This window comes from Neomonachus schauinslandi, chromosome 5 (assembly GCF_002201575.2).
Source record: "Neomonachus schauinslandi chromosome 5, ASM220157v2, whole genome shotgun sequence".
NCBI classification, from domain to species: Eukaryota; Metazoa; Chordata; class Mammalia; order Carnivora; family Phocidae; genus Neomonachus; species Neomonachus schauinslandi.
The window spans coordinates 49,375,093-49,394,417 of NC_058407.1; the positions used below are offsets into that span (position 1 = coordinate 49,375,093).

At 36.7% G+C, this 19,325-nt stretch overlaps 1 protein-coding gene across 3 annotated transcripts in view; it reads left to right on the forward strand.

Moving 5' to 3' along the window:
* Positions 1–9,177: 9,177 nt before the first annotated feature.
* Positions 9,178–19,325, forward strand: part of GRIP1 (glutamate receptor interacting protein 1) — a 391,246-nt gene continuing 381,098 nt past the window's right edge. For all 3 annotated transcript variants that reach the window (XM_044915371.1, XM_044915372.1, XM_021678544.2), the window contains exon 1: positions 9,178–9,310. In XM_044915371.1, coding sequence (XP_044771306.1) covers positions 9,178–9,310 — 133 coding nt within the window. The remainder of the gene's footprint in view (positions 9,311–19,325) is intronic.

Consider the following 19,325-nt stretch of genomic DNA (forward strand, 5'->3'; position numbering starts at 1 on the left):
CTGCTCACTTGCTCTCTCTCTCTAAAGTAAATAAATAAATAAAATCTTTAAAAAGAAATAGAGTTTTATAATTTTCCCTGAAATAAAACAAGACGGCACATCAAATAAAAATATGCCTACCATTTGCATATCTCAAATTAGTAATGATGGCTACTGTGCATTAACTAACTAGATAAACGTTTGAGTCAAGGGGCACTGTGATGGGGGAAAGAATTACTGTTTTATTTATTTATTTATTTATTTTTCTAAAGATTTTATTTATTTATTTGACAGAGAGAAACACAGCGAGAGAGGGAACACAAGCAGGGGGAGTGGGAGAGGGAGAAGCAGGCTCCCCGCAGAGCAGGGAGCCCGATGCGGGACTCGATCCCAGGACCCTGGGATCATGACCTGAGCTGAAGGCAGTCGCTTAACCAACTGAGCCACCCAGGCGCCCAGAATTACTGTTTTAAAAGAGGCAGAAGCAAATCACCATTAGTGTGCACAGGAAAAGTCCATTCTGCTCCAGAGTAGAGCCAGGATGCATCAAGTGGAGATAGCTCTAGGACTGGGTCTTGTAAGATTGCTGGTGTGAATGTGGTGGGAACCTGGGCTTTCCATGTTGGTGGAGAGAGGAGACTAGAGAGAGACGAGAATGATCTCTGAAATCTTTTCTAATATCAGTATTTTGTGAATTGACTTCTTAAAAAATATGTCATTAGATTTTATCTGTTTTGTTAACTAAGGTATCTTCGCATTGCTAACATATGAAGGCAAAACAAAACAAAACAAAACAAAAGACTTATTGAGCACCTACTCTCTGCCAGGGACAATGAACGCCTGTCTCTGTAGGATTATGTTTACTTACCCACAGACATGGGTGCCTGAGGAGAATTTAGAAAGATAATTTTACTTGAAAGCATTATTACGTCAGGCTCTGATGAGCCCAATTTGGACCATGAGTTAGTGTCTTACTTTTTTTTTTTTTTAAACAATGAAATCAAGTGTTTTCATTACTCAAATGAATGTAAGAATTGGAGCACTTGTTGATTGCAGGGCTTTGGTGATTCTTTATCTAGAAAGACTTAATGCTAGTATACCAACAGGCAGTGTTTTCCTTCTACTAAATCTAAGTGAGGTTACCGGCAGAACAATAATTTAAATGCCTTGGACTTGGTGTGAAGCACTTACATTTAATTCAAAGCATTTATTTTGGAACTTAGTTTCCCTTACATTTTGTACAAATTCATGAAGAGCAAGAAGACAGAAAATATTAGTATTATACAATTTAGATTCTTAGGATATTATCTGTTTTTGAATATCAGCTACTGAAATAGCTGGATAATACACTTCATCTTCACACTACGAAGTGTCTTAAATAAGGAGAACAAAGAGAAGTGGGGAGGTATGAGAGTACAGAGGAAGAATTTCAGGGGTACGACAGCATTTGCTTGGTTAATTTAGCTCAGGGGTCATCAGCTGGAACAACCCCAAATGCCCCATTAGAAATTTATAGGGGCATTTTGGATTACCATAATGCTAGGCAAGTTGGAAAGGAAAATGGGGCTAACAGCATTTTGTGAAAGTGTTAGAAGTATTGAAATGAGGGAGAAATCCTTACAAAGCTGAAAATTTGTCCTGCATTTGTACAACTTTCAAATATTTTATATGACTAAATATTCCTGTAAGTGAACACTTATTTATAATTATTTGAACCTAGAAGCTAATATTGTTATACACAGAAGCATAAAGTATTTTTTAATAGACCTCATTTTTTAGAGTAGTTTTAGGTTCACAGCAAAACTGTGCAGAATGTACAAATATTTCCCATATAGCCTCTACCCCTAACATGGGTAGATATTATCAACATCCCCCACCAGAGTGGTACATTTGTTACATCCATGAACCTACACTGACACATTATTATTACTCAGAATCCTTAGTTTACATTAGGGTTCACTCTTGGTATTCTACATTCTATGAGTTTGGACAAATGTATAATTGCCATGTATCCACCATTACAGTATCATACAGAGTAGTTTCACTACCCTAAAAACCCTATGTGCTCTGCCTACTCATCCTTCACTCCTCCCTAATTCCTTGGCAACCATTGATCTTTTTACTGTCTCCATAGTTTCGCATTTTCCAGAATGTCATATAATTGGAATCATACAGTATGTATCCTCTTCATATTGGCTTCTTTCACTTAATAATGTGAATTTAATTTCCCTCCATGTCTTTTCAGGGCTTGATAGTTCACTTCTCTTTAGTGATAAATAATATTCTGTTATCTGGATATAGTACAGTTATTTATCAGTTCACATTCTGAAGGGTATCTTGGCTGCTTCCAAATTTTGGCAATTATGAATAAAGCTACCATAAATATCTCAGTGCAGACTTTTGTGTGGACATAGGTTTTCAACAACTTTGGGTAAATACCAAGGAGTGTGACTGATGAATTGTATGGTAATCGTATGTTTAGTTTTGTAAAAACTACCAAGCTGTCCTCCAAAGCATCTATACCATTTTGTATTCCCACCAGCAATGAATGAAAGTTCCTGTTGCTCACCATCCTCACCAGCAGTTGGTACTGTCGTTGCTTTGGATTTTGGCCATCCTAATAGGTGTCTAATGGTATCTCAATGTTGCTTTAATTTATATGTCCTGATGACATATGATGTGGAACATCTTTTCATAGGCTTATTTGCCATCTGTATATTTTCTTTGGTGAAGCGTCTATTAAAGTCTTTGGCCCATTTTTTAATCAGGTAGTTTCTTTTCTTTTTTCTTTTTTTTTTTAAAGATTTTATTTATTTATTTTGACAGAGAGAGAGAGAGAGACAGCGAGAGAGGGAACACAAGCAGGGGGAATGGGAGAGGAAGATGCAGACTTCCCACTGAGCAGGGAGCCTGACGTGGGGCTCAATCCCAGGACCCCCCTGGGACCATGACCTGAGCCGAAGGCAGACGCTTAATGACTGAGCCACTCAAGCGCCTCAGTTTATTTTCTTATTGTTGAATTTTAAGAGCTCTTTGTATATTTTGGATAATAGTCATTTATCAGACGGATCTTTTGTAAATATTCTCTCAAGTCTATCTTTTCATTCTCTTGACATGAAGTATTTCACAGTTTTAATATACAACAGACATACTAATTTTTACTGTGGTGTCCACCTGTGACTCAACCCTTTTATTTTTCTGTACATTGTATGGAATGGCTTCTGATCATCTCCTAAATTTAAAATTGTTCATTAGAAGTAGGTGCAAAAAGGAAGGAAACCATAAACAAAGTGAAAAAGCAGCCTACTAAATGAAAGAAGACATTTGCAAGTGATATAACCAATAAGGGGTTAGTATCCAAAATACATAAAGAACTTATAAAACTCAACACAAAAAAACCCCAAATAATCCAATTAAAATGAGCAGAGAATCTGAACAGACATTTTCCCAAAGAAGGCATACAGATGGCCCACAGACACATGAAAAATTCTCAACATCACTCATCATCAGGGAAATACAGATCAAGACCCCAATAACCTTATAGCTGTCAGATTGGCTAGAATAAAAAGAGAAGAAATAGCAAGTAATGGCAAGGGTGTGGAGAAAAAGGAACCCTTGTGCACTGTTGGTTGGGAATGTAAGTTGGTGCAGCTACCCGGGAAATGGTATGGAGGTTCCTCATAAAATTAAAAATAGAATTACCATATGATCCAATATTTCCACTACTGGGTATTTACCCAAAGAAAGCAAAAACATGAATTCCAAAGGATTTGTATACCCCTATGTTAATTGCAGCATTATTTACAATAGCCAAGATATGGAAGCTACTCAAGTGTGTCCATCAATAGGTAGATGGATAGAGAAGATGTGGCAAGGTACACAACACAGACACACACACACACACACACACACACAGAGGAATTTTACTCAGCCATAAAAAAGAGGATGAGGTTTGTTTTTTAAATTTTGTTTTAATTCCAGTGTAGTTAACATATCGAGTTATATTAGCTTCAGGTATGCAATGTAGTGATTCAACAATTTCATATATCACTCAGAAAGGATGAGATCTTGACATTTGTAACAACATGAATGGATTTAGAGGGTATTATGGTAAATGAAAAAGTCAGACAGAGAAAGAAATACCAAATTATTTCATTTATATGTGAAATCTAAAAAACAAAACAAATGAATAAACAAACAAATAAAAAGCAGAAACAGACCCATAAATACAGAGAACAAACTGATGGCTGCCAGTGGGCAGAGGAGAGGGGGGCTGGGGGGGGAAGGATGAAATTAAGATGAGATTAAGAGGTACAAACTCCCAGTTATGAAATAAATAAGACACAGGGATATAATGTGGAGCACAGGGAATATAGTTAATAATATGTAACAACTTTTTGTGGCAATGGATGGGAGCTACACTTGTGGTGAGCATAGCATAACCTATAAACTTGTGAAATCACTATGTTGTACACCTGAAACTAACGTAACATTGTGTGTCAACTATACCTCAGTTAAAAAAAATTTAAAAAAGAAGTAGGTACAAGGAACTAACTACATCTTCTGGTGCGATTTTATCCTCAGATAGACTAATTTAAATACATATTATTAAACATATATTTAAGTATGGTGATGTTATTTTGTTTAAATTATGTATGCATCCATCACATGATATATGAATTTCATTTAGACTAGTAAAGGGGGATATTATAAATCATTTGCTATAACATAATAATGTTGGGTCTGATAGAGTCTGATTAACAATACCAGGGGCCATTTCTAGGAACCAGAGTGTTTTCCCTTGCTCCTCTGCCATCCTCAGTATGTTGGAGTGTCTTCTCTAAGGTCACAAGTAATTGGCCATAGTTCTTGGCATCATCTGCGAACACCATGGCATCTAAAAAGGCCAGATTGATTTAATGTCTCTAAGATTTCTTTGAGACCAGATTTTCCAAAGTGCAACTCAGAAAATACTATAACCAATACTCAATCTAAATAAACACGGAAGGGTACTACTTAATCAGTGATCTAGGGAAGGTTGTAAATTGAAGATTTAATCTCAGTTGTCGGTCTATTCCTCTTTTCCTAAAAAGGGGTGGAGAATCTAATTCAGAAGAGTATGGAAGCCATGTAATTGCTGTTCAGGCAATTGCCTACTTCCCGGGAAAAAAAAAAAAAGCTAATTCTTAATTTTTTTTTTTCCCTGACAAATTTACTATTGTTGGCTGAAGCACATTTTGTTGAATAATTCAACCCGCTTTATTTTCTCTTGTGAACAATTTTTTTCTAAGAATTTTAATTTTATAGTTTAGTGAACATTTAGCTCAATTAAAACCAATTTGTGATAATAATCTGCTTTCTTTACATGAAAATGTAAGGGAGCTGAAATTTAAAGAAATTGGTGTTTTGGAACTGGCTAGTCAGGATAATACCTCAAACAAGGTTCAGGAGCGTAAATGCCTCCAGGGACCAGGTGGTAACTGAATGAGAGAATTGGGCCCAGGGGAGGAGACTGTGGCTAAGTGGAAAGCACATGTTTACGTATGGGTGGCAGCCACCACTCAGCTCTAATCGGTAGTTGCCATGTTGGAATTGGGCCCACAGTTGCCAGATCTTTTGAGTTTCCAAGGAAAAAAAAAGGCACATTTATTTGTGAAATTCCTGACTTTTAGATACTGACCCAGTTTAAAAACAACAAAAAACAAAACAAAACAGAACAAAAAATACACCTATGTGAGCCAAACAAAACCCATTTGTGGGAGGTACTTATTCTGTGAACTGCCATTTGCAACTTCTGAACTATCCCATGTGTTTAAACTACAGAGTGCAGCATCTGGTGAATAGCACCACTTACCAGTGTTATGCTGTTGGGCAAATGGGTAATTCTCTACAGAAACAGTAGTACACCTAACTGAATGGACTTGAACTGAACTCCACTAATTTGTCAATTGTGGTAGGGTATTAGCTTACTGTGTCATAACAAGTCCTTATAAAATTAAGGTTGGTCCTCCATTGCTAACCATGGAAGAGTTAGGATAGAAGACGGGAAAAATTCAGAGGCTGGACCCAGGAAGATGGATGAAAGGATCCTGTCCACCTGCACCACCCCTCAGGCAGGGAGGCATGTGTCTTGTCCTCTGTCTTTTGTTTTGGTATACATAACACACATGCTCCCTGACCTTCACAGGGTACACTGCCACTTTCTTTCATTTTTTGTGACCCGAGTCTACCTCCTTTAAAGAGCAGATTCCCTATTCCTGCCTCTCAAGCATCTATGATTGTTTTAATAGGGCTGTTCCTTCTGCCATACCCCTCCAAGTATATGGCTGAATTATAAACTCTTCCCAAACACCACCAAACCTCGTCTTCGATAAACCTTATCTTCTCTAAACATTTTGTTACAACCAGATACCAAAATGCTAACCTTCCAAATAAATTCATTTGAAACCTATGAAAATAATAGAAAGGTAAAGCAGAATTTCTGATTGGCGTGTAGGTAATTTTACTTTGTATTGGTTCTTGTTCAAAATGGTTGCTTACCACTGCTTGAGAAAATCTGTCTCTTTAAATACTAAAATTAATAATCAGTAAACTGTAGGGGAATGTTCGAAGTTGGTTTATGCAAAAAGGATTTTCTCTCTATTAAAACATCATTTGTCCTGTAACATCAGTTCTTTTAGATTCAACTAGGAGCTTACAACTACAAAACTTAAATAATGTGGTCTCCACCAACTTAGGAGTTATAATAATTCAGGAGTAGTTGGGTAAAATTTGTTGCCTGAATAGTCTCTAGGGGACAAGTGTACTTGACAGATTAGTCACATATAAGCCAGATTTTATGTTTATCCCAATTAAAAAGGAAAGTCAACAACTATTTTCAATAGCAAACTTGCATAGAAAACAATGAATCACTAAGTGCAAATAATTCTTAGACAAGATAATCTCTGAATCTGTATGAAAAGATGCATGGTCCTAGGTAGTCCTTGGCAGTGTTACTTTTGTGACCTTGGACAAACCACTAAAACATCTTTGAACCTTCTTTCCCCACTCATGGAGTTATCACCTCCTTATCAATGTTGTTATGGGGATTAAATGAACAGATAATGTATTTTTTTAAATTTATCTGTTGAAAGAGAGAACATGCATGCATGTGCGGGTGGGGGGAGGGGTAGAGGGAGATGGAGAGACTCTCAAGCAAACTCCACACTGAGCTCCGAGCCCCATGTAGGGCTCCATCTCAGGACCCTGAGATCATGACTTGTGCCAAAATCAAGCGTTGGTCGCTTAACCAACTGAGCCACCCAGGCACCCCAACAGATGATTAATTATTATTATCATTTATTTAGTGACCTATTCAAGGTCTAGACTCCAGATCTTCAAGTTTCTAGTTCACTGTTTTTTAACTGTTCGTTTATTTTGGTTGAGGGAGTCAGAATAATAAAGAAAGGATTTGGGACCTAAGGACAAGTGATTTTTTTGTTTAAAGATGTTCATAAAACATTTTATAGTATCTTTTTGTCAGCATCATTAAGTTTGTGTTTCTCTTCACAAACTCACTCATAAAGCATAAAAAATGGGAAATCTCGAGGAATAGGGGAAATTTATATAACCATTGAATCTCACTTTACACATTTTAGAGTTGAAATGTTCTTGGTTGATGAATATTTACCTCTGTAAGTGTTTCCCCACTCCATCATTAGCAGTTAATATCTGCAAATAGAGAACTGTCTAAATCTAGAGGAGAGACAAATTCCTGTGAGTCTAGCAACAGATAATGCAGAGTACAATTGCTTTCCTCTAGGATGGTCCTAAAAGTAAAGAGCTTTTTAAAAAGTTACATTTCTGGGAATGTGGAGCTGAAGAATATTATTAGGTTCATAGATGATATGCTGACATGTTTATTAATTATATTAGAAACAAATTGAATTTTTCCTGGTGTTAAAAAAATCACACTCATTTAAAGACCCGAAGAAAGAACCTAGGGAGAAAAAGATTATCCATGATTAACGCTGACCTGTCTAGACTTTAGAGTACTTCTTTCGTCTAGTCTGAAATGTTTGTTGATTGTCGTACTTAAAAAAAAAGGGTTGTGATTTTAGAGACAAAGAATGAACAGGGTGTGAGCATTTTTTAATACTTCTCCCCCTCTCTCCGTCTTCACCAAGAGGAACTAAATTTTATTTGCTATTTAGCCCATCTGTTTTTATATTTTTTTAAAGAAGTGTAACAACTCAGATTTATATTTGAGTTCAGTGTAAGCAGAGTGGGATTATTTGTATTTCTTTTCCCAAAAAACCATGCCGTATCTTTTATTTGCTGATTATGGTATGCAGTTACTAAGCCTATGAGAAGCCTCTCTGTGAAGTGCATTTTAATATTTAGATCAAACAGTGATTGGAATACATTAATGCCCAGTGGGTAAATGTGTCATTTGAAAGCAGCTGCTGAGCCTTCTCCCTGCTGCTCCAATTAACACATAGAGCACACTTTTGTCAGCAAGAGGCAGTGCATATGGATGAAACCACTTTAGGGCTCATTAATATGATATGCACGGGAGCACAAAGGGTTAATGAATCTGCTCAGTGCAAAACAAGAGCTTTCTGAGAAGTTTCCCAAGCTTGTGCTTTTGCGATAAAGGGTGGTAGGATTAGGGGGTGGGATTAGCAGGTAAGAAAAAGCCGGTTCAGTCTCCAGCTTTGGTTCAGTCCATTGACTAACGTGTTTCCCCGCCCCTCTCATCTCCTACACCCCTGCCCTTGACGAGGGAGATGTGGATAGTGAAATTCTAGTGCCGGGACTCCTCTCGCTTCCGCTGAATCTCTTGTTGAACTTCTGTTGTTTCGTTTTGAAGCCGTTTGAAGTCCAAAGCTTTACTGTTTATTTTTTTCTCCTAGTTCTTCATTATTTCACTTTCTCTCTCTTTTCCTTTATTTAGATATTTTTTTTTTTTTAAATTGCACATTTGACGTTTCTTGAGCAAAGTAAGAAATCTTACTAGGGTAAGCCCATATCGCTGCTCTTTTTTCCCCTCCCATGGCTAAAGTCTGGGTGTTGATGGTAGCACAGAGACAGATGGAAGGGTAGCGCGTCCCCAGCCCCAGGTCTGGTGTGGAGCCTTCATGCTCCACCAGCTTCCCAAGCCGCTGGGTTGTTGCTCCGCTCTGGGGCTGGCTGAACCAGGCGCACGGTGAGTGAGAGATGGACCGCTTCCTGGGTTTTGTCAAGCAGATAAGAAGATCTAGGAGAAGAAAGGGGAAAAAGTACCGACCAGAAGAGGATTACCACGAGGGCTATGAGGATGTCTATTATTACGCTTCAGAGCATTTTCGAAGTAAGCACTTCCCTCCACCCTCCTATTCTTCTCGCGTGCTGGGCTAACAATAAACCTTGTATGGAGCTTTAATCTTAAATGTAAAAGGTTTCCCAGATGGTGTTCTCTGTGAGCAGTCTGGAAGTACTGAAGTGCTACATTTTGCTTGATTTGTTGCAAGAACAGCTATCAGATAGCATCTAGAGTATAACGGGTCCAGTTCTATGCCTGGTTAGTATTTTAAATGCAGTTAATTGCTTGGGTTATCATTTTAATGAACCATTCAGAAAAGTATCTTGCAAGACAATGTGGTGGTTAGAATATGTTCTGTTGTAGTTGTTTTTAAATAACAGAGTTTTGTTTTGTTTTTCGTTCTGAAAAACTAGCTATTTGGAACAAATAGTTCCACTAGCTTATTTGGACAAATAGTTGTTCATGTTCGAGTTGATGTTGATGAGTAATGTTCCTGAGACAGACTTCTAGACAGTTATCAGTTAATCTGAGGTGTTGTTTGTAGAAGGAGGTTCAAATGATTTTCTCTGAGGCATGTTCATCATTTTATTATTAAATTAAGGAAACACTTATTTGCCATCAGCTGGAGTCAGTGATACCTGTAGAATAAAACAATATATCCATATTAAGACATTTGTAAATTAGCTGATAAACAGCAGAGAACTAGAATCATTCTTGTACTTATCAGTGCTTTAAATTTCTGGTGAGATTTAGACTCGTCCCAGTAGATTCATAATGCCCAGAAATGCCTAAGGGTACAGAGAAAAAGCAGCTACATGCAGGGATCACTGGGTTTATGGAAGTGCCCTAAATGTGGGAAACTGACAGTTACATATACGTTACATTTACAAAATTAAAAGTTATTTTTTTTATCTTCTTGAATAAGGATTTTTATAAACTCGTATTTCAATTCTAATTCTTTCTGGCCTTTTGATGTCTAATCATGAATATATCCCATTTACAGTCTCTGAGTGTTGACTAATAAATAATTTAGATTCTATTTCTGTGATATTGAAATCCATGAGAATTAGCTTTAATGCCAGAAATTCTGTTGTGGTTGTTGAAAGTTGAGGGTTGAAAAGTCATGTGGTGGTAGTAACATAATAATGAAAAGATAATTCTTTGACATTTGCTTGAATGATGTGGTTATGTTGCTTTTACAGAGTAATCTCTGAGTTTTGGAGATGTTTCTCTTTTATAATGCTCCTACATTAATAATCTGTTCTAATGCAGTGACAGTATATGTTTCCTAAACTTAGTTTCCATAATATACTTAAAAATTCAGCTAATATTCGTGTTAGATAAAAAAATACTATCTGCTTGCATGCATAATTCTGAAAACTTGGAGATTAAAAAAAGAAAAGCTTAGGAACTTTTAATTACATCGGTGTCCATTGTACAAACTTCTCACAACCAATATATGTTGTCAAACTCACACCTCAGGTTTGTACTGGGATGTGCTTGTGCAAATAGAATCAAGTAATCTCTCTCAAATGCCTGCATCCTCCTAGTTTTGGTACAAATTTAAAACAACATAAATACTTTATAAGCTTACAAAATATGCCTGTAAGGAGAAGTATTTATGAAGGTATCTAAGAAACACCCTCAAATTAGAGTTAAGGAGAATGATATATTAGACTAAGGCATTAGTCTTTATACATCAAGTGCAGTAACTTACAGAGAATCATGTCTTAATTGGTCTGATTGGTGAAGGTCATGCTAAGGATAAGATGCTAAACCTCAAAAGTCATTTGCTTTAGATACATAACCAGCATGTTTTCCCCTGTGCTTTATCTGAAAACACCCATTATGTAATATTTAACTTTGTGGAGTTAGATGCATGTTGAGGTCCCCAACTTCCAACTGCTACATAATAAACAGCATGTGTCTCAGTGGACTCAGACACTTGGGATTTGACATTTCATCAAATGTCAAAGAGCCAGGGCTTTTAAAGAAGACATGTCATACAATATAATGACCCCTCAGTGCCTCTTTTGGCTTCAGTTTCAGGGGCCTATTTGAATTGGGTAGGGAAGACATCCACTTATATTTTACGGCTGTAGAAATCTATTAAAGGGTAAGACTGATCCTTAAAACTAATCCTCTTAAATGGGTAATATGGTTAAATTCAATTACATCTACAGCGTATCTATTTTAATTAGTCTTTGGCGTAATTTGAAAGTGCATGCCCTATGTTTCCTTAGATGGCTTAGAAAAACTATTTACATTAAGGCTCAAACTTGGTGGAATTTACTGAGGACATTCACATCTTAGTTAATGGTGCTATTGATAAACCAGACGTGTCATTCTTATTTTTCTCCCTGTAGTTTTCTTTTCTTTTTTTTTTTTTTCCTTGAAATAAACTTTACTCTCTGCCTTGTCAGTTTATCTAGTGGTTCAGATTAACATCAGGACTCTAGATATAAAATAGTGGAAGACTGAGCTAGGAAAACCTTCCCAGAAAACTCTCCAGTAAGTCTGCTTTTCCTTTAGTACATCCTCAAGTGCTCATTGATATCTAACTTTATCCTAAATAATGTCTCTTCTCTTGTGCGTTCTGATTAGAATCTCACCAGCCTTTCCTTCATCTTGAATATAACACAGTTTATAATCTCATGAAATGTCAAAGCCTGAATTAAAATGTCAGTAGGGTCTGATGCTACAGAAGAGAAGTTATTCTAAAAATGGGTGATTTTTCTGTAACTCTATCAAAACTGAGTTTTAGCAATGATGGCAATGGTGATAGACTGATTTTGTATCATCCCTGATTTTTATATGGACTTGATGTATATCATGGTGCATGGGATGACTATATTTGATTTTTTAAATTCTGCTCTCATTACTCATCTATCTTTTCAGAATTCTAGAGTTAGAGTTTAAATAATCTAGACAGTTGCTTTGGGCAAATCACCAAACTTCCGTGGTTTTTGTTTCCTAAAATATGATAAGAGGTGGCTTTATTTCTTAAGATTTTTCAAGTTCGAGAGCTATATGATTTTAACCTTTGTTTTAGTTCTGAAACAAGTTACATAAAGGTATTGGCTGAAGGATTTTAACTGGGATTTTAATGGAAAAATTCACCCGGGTGTCCGGAGGGAATTGTTTTTCTGGCAGGAATTGTCAGTAGGGAGATTCCTATTCCTTTAAGACAGTAATCTATCATTGAATATTAAGCAGTTTTGGAGAATGTTTATACTTATGAAATTCTGAACATATTGGCAAATCTTAGACTTCATCTTTTATTGTATCTTATCTGCCAAGGAGCACCATTTGCTTTGAAAATCTCACATAGATGACTCATTTGGTATTTTTTCCTTAAGAAAAACTTGCATTGATCCCAAAACTGATTCGTAAACCTGAATGTAATAAAAACCTAGAAAAGGATCCTGAATTTCAATTTTATTGTGTTTGGTGCTTTTATTTATTTTTCACTAAATACTGTCATAGCAATGCCCTTTTAAACACTCTGGCATAAAAAATAAACACTCTGGCATATCATATTTTGATTAATCTGTCACACAAAAAATAAACCCTTCGGCCCTATCATAATATATATTTTTACTTAACCACACTAAATAATATTCAAATTATAAAATAGATAATGTACATTTTATAAGCATGCTCTTAGCACTGTTCATATCCACGATAGAAATCCTGACCTGCCATGAACCATGCAGGGAAGGGGAGGGTTACTGAATTACTCTCTTAATGCATATGAAAGGTGTGTGAGTCATTTTCCCTTCTGGCCCGAGCACCTTTTGCACATGGGTAATGGCATTCAATTAGGCAAGGAGCTCCTCCATGGTAACCAAGGTTTTCATCCTGACTCACAGAGGCAGGAGAAAAGCTATGTGGGGAAGCTGTTCAGGGCAATGATTAGTGGTTTACTCACCTTTCCTACTGAGGTCAGTTCAGAGAAGCTCGAGAAAGGGGGGAACAAGAATCTGGTTTAGACCTTTTGAGAAAAGGTCATTTGTATTTACAAATTATTTTATTTTATTTTATTTCATTTCATTTTATTTGGCCTATTCTAATAGATATTGAGCAAAAATTGTGATGTGGGTGTATAAAAACATTGTTAGCTAAGTTACTTTATTAAGCAATATGTGCATCTAAAATCCCTAGTTAGGGAATTCAGGCTTTCAAATACCTAGATGTTCAAATTGTATTTTAAGAGGGGTGCTTCCTTTTTTTTTTATTTCATTGAAAAATGCCCTGCATTGTTTTCTTGGGTATAAAACAACAATGGTAGTGTGTGTTTGTAGTATGAGAATTTTTAGGAATTGGTGTGGGGTAATTAGTACAAGTAATTTTTTCTCACTACTTCCTTTGATTAGTTTTGTTTTGTTTTGTTTTGTTTTTTGGTAAGTTCAGTAACCACGTCCTCTCTACTTCCTGGAATTGACATATAATTAGGATTCTGTTTTTTGTTTTTTGATAAGTGTGCCAAAAGGATAGAGTAAGAACTTTTACAATTACTTTAGAAAGATAGGTGATCCCTGCTGTAATGTGTATGAAAATTGAACACATAATCAAAGGAAAAGTTGCCTTCCTCAGCCAGGGGATCTGGAGGAAGGGAGGAGAGAGGAGCTGGGGAAAGGAAAGGGGAAAGGAAAGGAGAGAATGCAGCACATTTCATACGTTATCTTTACTTTTCCAAGGTTTACAAGCATAAAAGCCATTTATTTCTATGTTAAAAACAGTGATTGTCAAACTGACAGGTCTTGGATGTGAGATACTGGATGATTCAAACCTTAGCTGTACTTAGTTTGACTCAAGAAATCCCCAGTGAATTGGAAGAAACATGGATTATATAGAAACAGGGCAAACTTGCTTGTTTTATGACTCTGCTGCTTATTTTTTTCTAAGAATTGCTTTCCATCCCTAGTATAGTTGTTTTGTTGAAAATTGATTGGCTACCATGTTCCATTTGTCTGGGGTATTCTGTGTCATCAACTTTATTATCTCAAGCTGTATTGTGTCCCACATAGAATAATTTAAAGAAATAAATACAGTTGAAAGGGACTTTAGAATGCACTTCGTCCACCTCGAGTGTTTTTTTAGATGAACAAACTAGGTTGCTTACATGTTTCAGAAGTATGCAAGCTCCAGTGAGCCTTCAGAAGTGGGACAAGGAGGCGGACCTCCTAATAGGGTCTAGTCCTTAGTCCATTATTCCACACTCATCTTTAGTTTTCTGATGACTCTTCCCCTGATATTTAAGGACTGGGATCCATCTGCATATGAATTAGAAGTGTTAATTTCCTGCATAGGTAGATTTATTCTTTTGAGCAATGGGTCACCTTATCTTAAACTCCTGAACAAGAACTAACTCCTAATACAGTATTGCAAGTCAAATTAACATGATAGTGAATTTGTAGATGATGTTAATAGCAGTGATTGTCAGGGATTCAAAAACCAAAGCAAAGTATATACTGTTATCACCTCCCATTTGCTCTGTGGTTTGCAAATCCAGTCACTTTTATCAATAATTATCCCTTTGGGAGACTTAAACTGGCATAACTCCATCAGAAAATATTAGAGGAGGAGCACTTGGGTGGCTCAGTAGGTTAAGCATCTGCCTTCGGCTCAGGTCTTGATCCCAGGGTCCTGGGATCAAGCCCCGCACTGGGCTCCCTGCTCAGCGAGGAGCCTGCTTCTCCCTCTGCCTGCCTCTCCCCCTGCTTGTTCTCTCTCTCTCTCTCTGTCAAATAAATAAATAAAATCTTTAAAAAAAAAAACAAACAAGAAAATATTAGAGGAATCTTGGAGTTCAATTAGGGAAGCCAAGCCTACTATTCAATATAGGAAGTTGTTTCTCAGCATCCCTACTGTGTGGATATCCAGCTTTTGTTTAAATTGCTCTGGTATGGGGGCGCCTGGGTGGCTCAGTTGGTTAAGCGACTGCCTTCGGCTCAGGTCATGATCCTGGAGTCCCGGGATCGAGTCCCGCATCGGGCTCCCTGCTCGGCAGGGAGTCTGCTTCTCCCTCTGACCCTCCTCCTTCTCATGCTCTCTGTCTCTCATTCTCTCTCTCTCAAATAAATAAATAAAATCTTAAAAAAAAAAAAAAATTTAAATTGCTCTGGTATGAACACATTCACTTCCCAAAAAGTCACTAAATAAACCTATGTCTCTTTTAAACAAATTCTGAATTATATGTTAAGTTGTTTGCATATTCCAACAAATGCAATATATGGTTAAAATTTTATCTTGACCCAAATAAATATAGATTCTATTAGATTTGATGTACAATAAAATTTCATGCCTCCTCTCTATTCATATTAGTTTTTCATCGATGTAACATATGGTATGTGGAGGTGAGTAATTCCTTCAATGCTATTTTTGTTTTAACTATACAAACCAGAAGAGCTCTGTGTTGGGCCCACATCCATGTGGTAAGTTTTCTTTTCTTTTTTTTTTTTTGTTTCTAAAATGTCACCAAACCTGCCATTCATTTAATGAAAAACACATTTTAGTGTTTTCTGTTTTCATGATGTTGTGGACATTATTTGTATGCCCTGAAACTCTTCTTTTTCCCTGGGAGGAACAATCCTCATATTTAATATATGCCTATTCTAATTCAGTCATTACTGATTGATCAAAACTGACATATTGTACCGTTTCCTTGGCTGTGGTAATTGCTGTGACAATGGACATATAAACCAACTGGGCCAATCAGTACTCCTTTGGGAGTTCGCAAAATTCAAGACAATGCCCTCTGCCACATAATAAAAAACAGTCAGGAATAGGAGAGAATCAAGTCAACATGCAAAGGAGATGGGGATGGAAAGATCAAGAGACCCCTCGGAGTTCTGTGGTTACTAATCCCAGTCCTTGAGGTCTCTAAGTCTGCCCAAATTTATATAGCTACAAAGGACCAGAACCAGGACTGAAACTCAGATGGGCTAGTTTCTAGTTTTTTAATTTGGAAAGTATGGTTATTTGATTATTTTTATTTGATAGAAAGAAGTGCCAGAGATGGAAACTAGATTTTTTAATTAAAGTTCCTACCCTCCAACAATGTAATTTTCTTAATGGGACTGAGGGGCTATGTGACTTTAGACGAATCATTTGGAACTCTATGCTTCTTCAGTTTCTTATTTGTAAAATGAGGGCATGACACACCAGTGTCTAGTGCTAAAAACCCTGGTAGAGGAATCAATGACAGGTGTAGTCAGTAGAGCTGTATCTCTCATGCAGGGAACAGCCCAGGCAGGTGGAGGAAGGAAAGAGCCTGTGGGCAAATGTGAGCAGATTCCTTAGCAGTATAACCACTGTGTATTTGACACTTTCTGCCCTCGCTTTTAGTTCCGAATTTAATCTTGTTTTAGAGATTCACACAACTTCCCCATCCACATCTCACCAGAGTTCTTCCACCAGTATCTACAGCTGCATAAGAGGATTTGGATATATACAGGACGGTTCTTCCTTATCAGCATGTGCCCTGAAACAAAGTGCTCTAGAATATCAAGTACAGGACAGTGAGACCCCCCCAAAAGTTACAGGTGTGTGCATGCATGCGTGTGTGTCTGTGTGTGTACACACGTGTGCACATGCACACACACAGCCCTTATATAGTTATTTGTGAGATCCAAAATAACACCTTTTCTTTACTCTAAGGTGATCTCTGTTTCTGTAGAGACAGCTGTATCCTGCTGGTTAAGGCTGTGGGACCTGGATGAGAATACCTAAGTTGGAATCCTGGCTCTCTCTCTTAATAGATACGTGACCTTGACAAGTAAATCTGTCTGTGCCTGAGTTTCCTCATCTGTGAAATTGAGTCAATAACTACCCACCTCTTAGGGTTATTGTGAATTAAATGACATAATACAGCACTTAGTGCTTGACACATAGTGAGCGCTTAGTAAATGTTAGTGGAAGAAAACCTTATTCCTAAAGATATTAAATAAAGCATGTTGGATAGTTATGAATGGCAGGCTAAGAAGCTTAAATTCATTGTGTAGGCACTGGGGCAATATTGTATGTTTTTTGGTGGAGGTATAACCAGGAAAGAGCTGTACTTTAGGAAGATTAGTGTGGTATTAGTGTATAAAAGGGAGTAGAGGGAGAGACATAAATAAAAGGGCAGATAGAGCAGTTGTGGGAAAACATAGGTATGAATAGAAGGAATATATTCGACATACTGAGTTTGAGTTGCCAAGAAGATGTCCAAGGACAATTCGTAGGAGGTAGCTTGAAATGTGGAAGTTGGGGGTATGGAGAGGGGATAGGGCTCAAGAGACTTGGAAGATGTTTATGTAGATTTGATGGGTGAATCAGGGGACTAGGAAAGAGGGGTCTTTTGACTCAACTTTATGCTGACTATTCTTGGGGCCAAACCAGGAAAACTGATTAAACATACAGTTCTGATGATGTAAGAGAGTTTCAACAGATAGAGGATACCTTAGGGAATTTGTAACGAGTACTGGATGGATTGTGCATTTGATTAATTTCTTATAATAACGATATAAAAGATTAAATGAAAGGTGATCATGCAAAGGGAAATGAAATTCAAGATAAGTGTTAGGATTCAAAAGGTGGATTTTTATTAGTGTACATTCAAATAACACTACTTCAAAATGAGTTTAGAAAGATAAGAGACTAGGATATGCCACAACATGGAAGAACCTCAAAAATAGACTAAATGAAAAAAAGCTAGAATCTACAGACCATGTATTGATGCAAATAGGCACAAGGTTTCTTTATGGGATGTTGAAAATGTTCTGAAAAGTAGACTGGTGATGGTTGCATAACTCCTCAATCTTACTTTTAAACATCATTAATTTTTTTAAATATAGAAAGATAGGTGCTCAAAATGAGTATGTGTAGAGTTTTGTTGTTGTTTAAGAGCTCCCAAATGGGCAATCAGAGGTTTTTTTCTCCACTGTGAGAAGTCTATGCATTAGCTCAGTCAAGAAGTATTTAAGTACCAACTCAGGAAAAAAAAAAAAAGTCAGATAAAAAGTGGAATACAGAATGATTCACCATGATGCCAGAGGGAAATATTCCCAGTGGTATTTTAGAATATATATTAGAATTGATTATATGCTTTTTTAATTTGAAGTATTAGAGTTCTACTCTAGTATCTCAACTATTATGTAAGTTTAGAGCCAAAAACTTTTCTGAAACATTGAACCATAGAACTGAGTTTTTTGAATGTGTGGATTTAAATTAAATATTAACAATTAAGCCTATAGATATGTAGAAATTGAGTTGAATTTCAGTTAATATTCTAAACCTTTAAAGATCTCTATTCCAGAAACTGTGAACCAACTCCAAAATATGAGGTTATGGCTAAGTAAATTATTCATAGTTAGTAATATTTAAAACATAGGATACAATATAATGCTCAAATTTTCTTCTTTACTTTTGTACCCTGTCCAGTTTAGGCAGATTAGAGTAAGCATTTCACAGCTTTTATTCATTCAGCAAATACTTGATGATACCCATCACGTGTCAGGCATCATTTTAGATGCTGGAGATAGAGTGGTACAGAAGACAAAGATGATCTTTGCCCTATTGTAACCAGGAATCTAACAGGGAAATAGAAAATAAAAAATAGTGCTAAGTGCAATGAAGAAAATCAAATCAAAGTTACAGAAGAAAGTATGGATGGTGGTGAGAGGGGTGAGTGTTTTAGCTAAAGTGATCCTTCATTGAATACTAGATGTTTGAGCTGACCCTGACTGAAGAGACAGAGTGACTGTGTGGTGATCCAGATAGAAGGCTAGGGCATAAAACCCTCTGGAGTTAGACATGTACTTACTCTTTTTAATATAATATGTGTATTGACATCTTCTGAATGGGCTGTTCCCTGAAAGTTCATTTGCAAAATCAGTTATTTGGAATTCCAAATGCATTTCTTTTTAGGAAAATGTAGGTTCCAAGCCAGACCTGACCATCAAAGTCTTTGCAATATTTCACTAACAGGTAAAATGTGGCTGTGGCCAAAAGAGGCATAGTTATTGGAAAAAGCTTTTATTTTGCTGAAAAAGATAGAGATGCAGTTGCCATTCATATA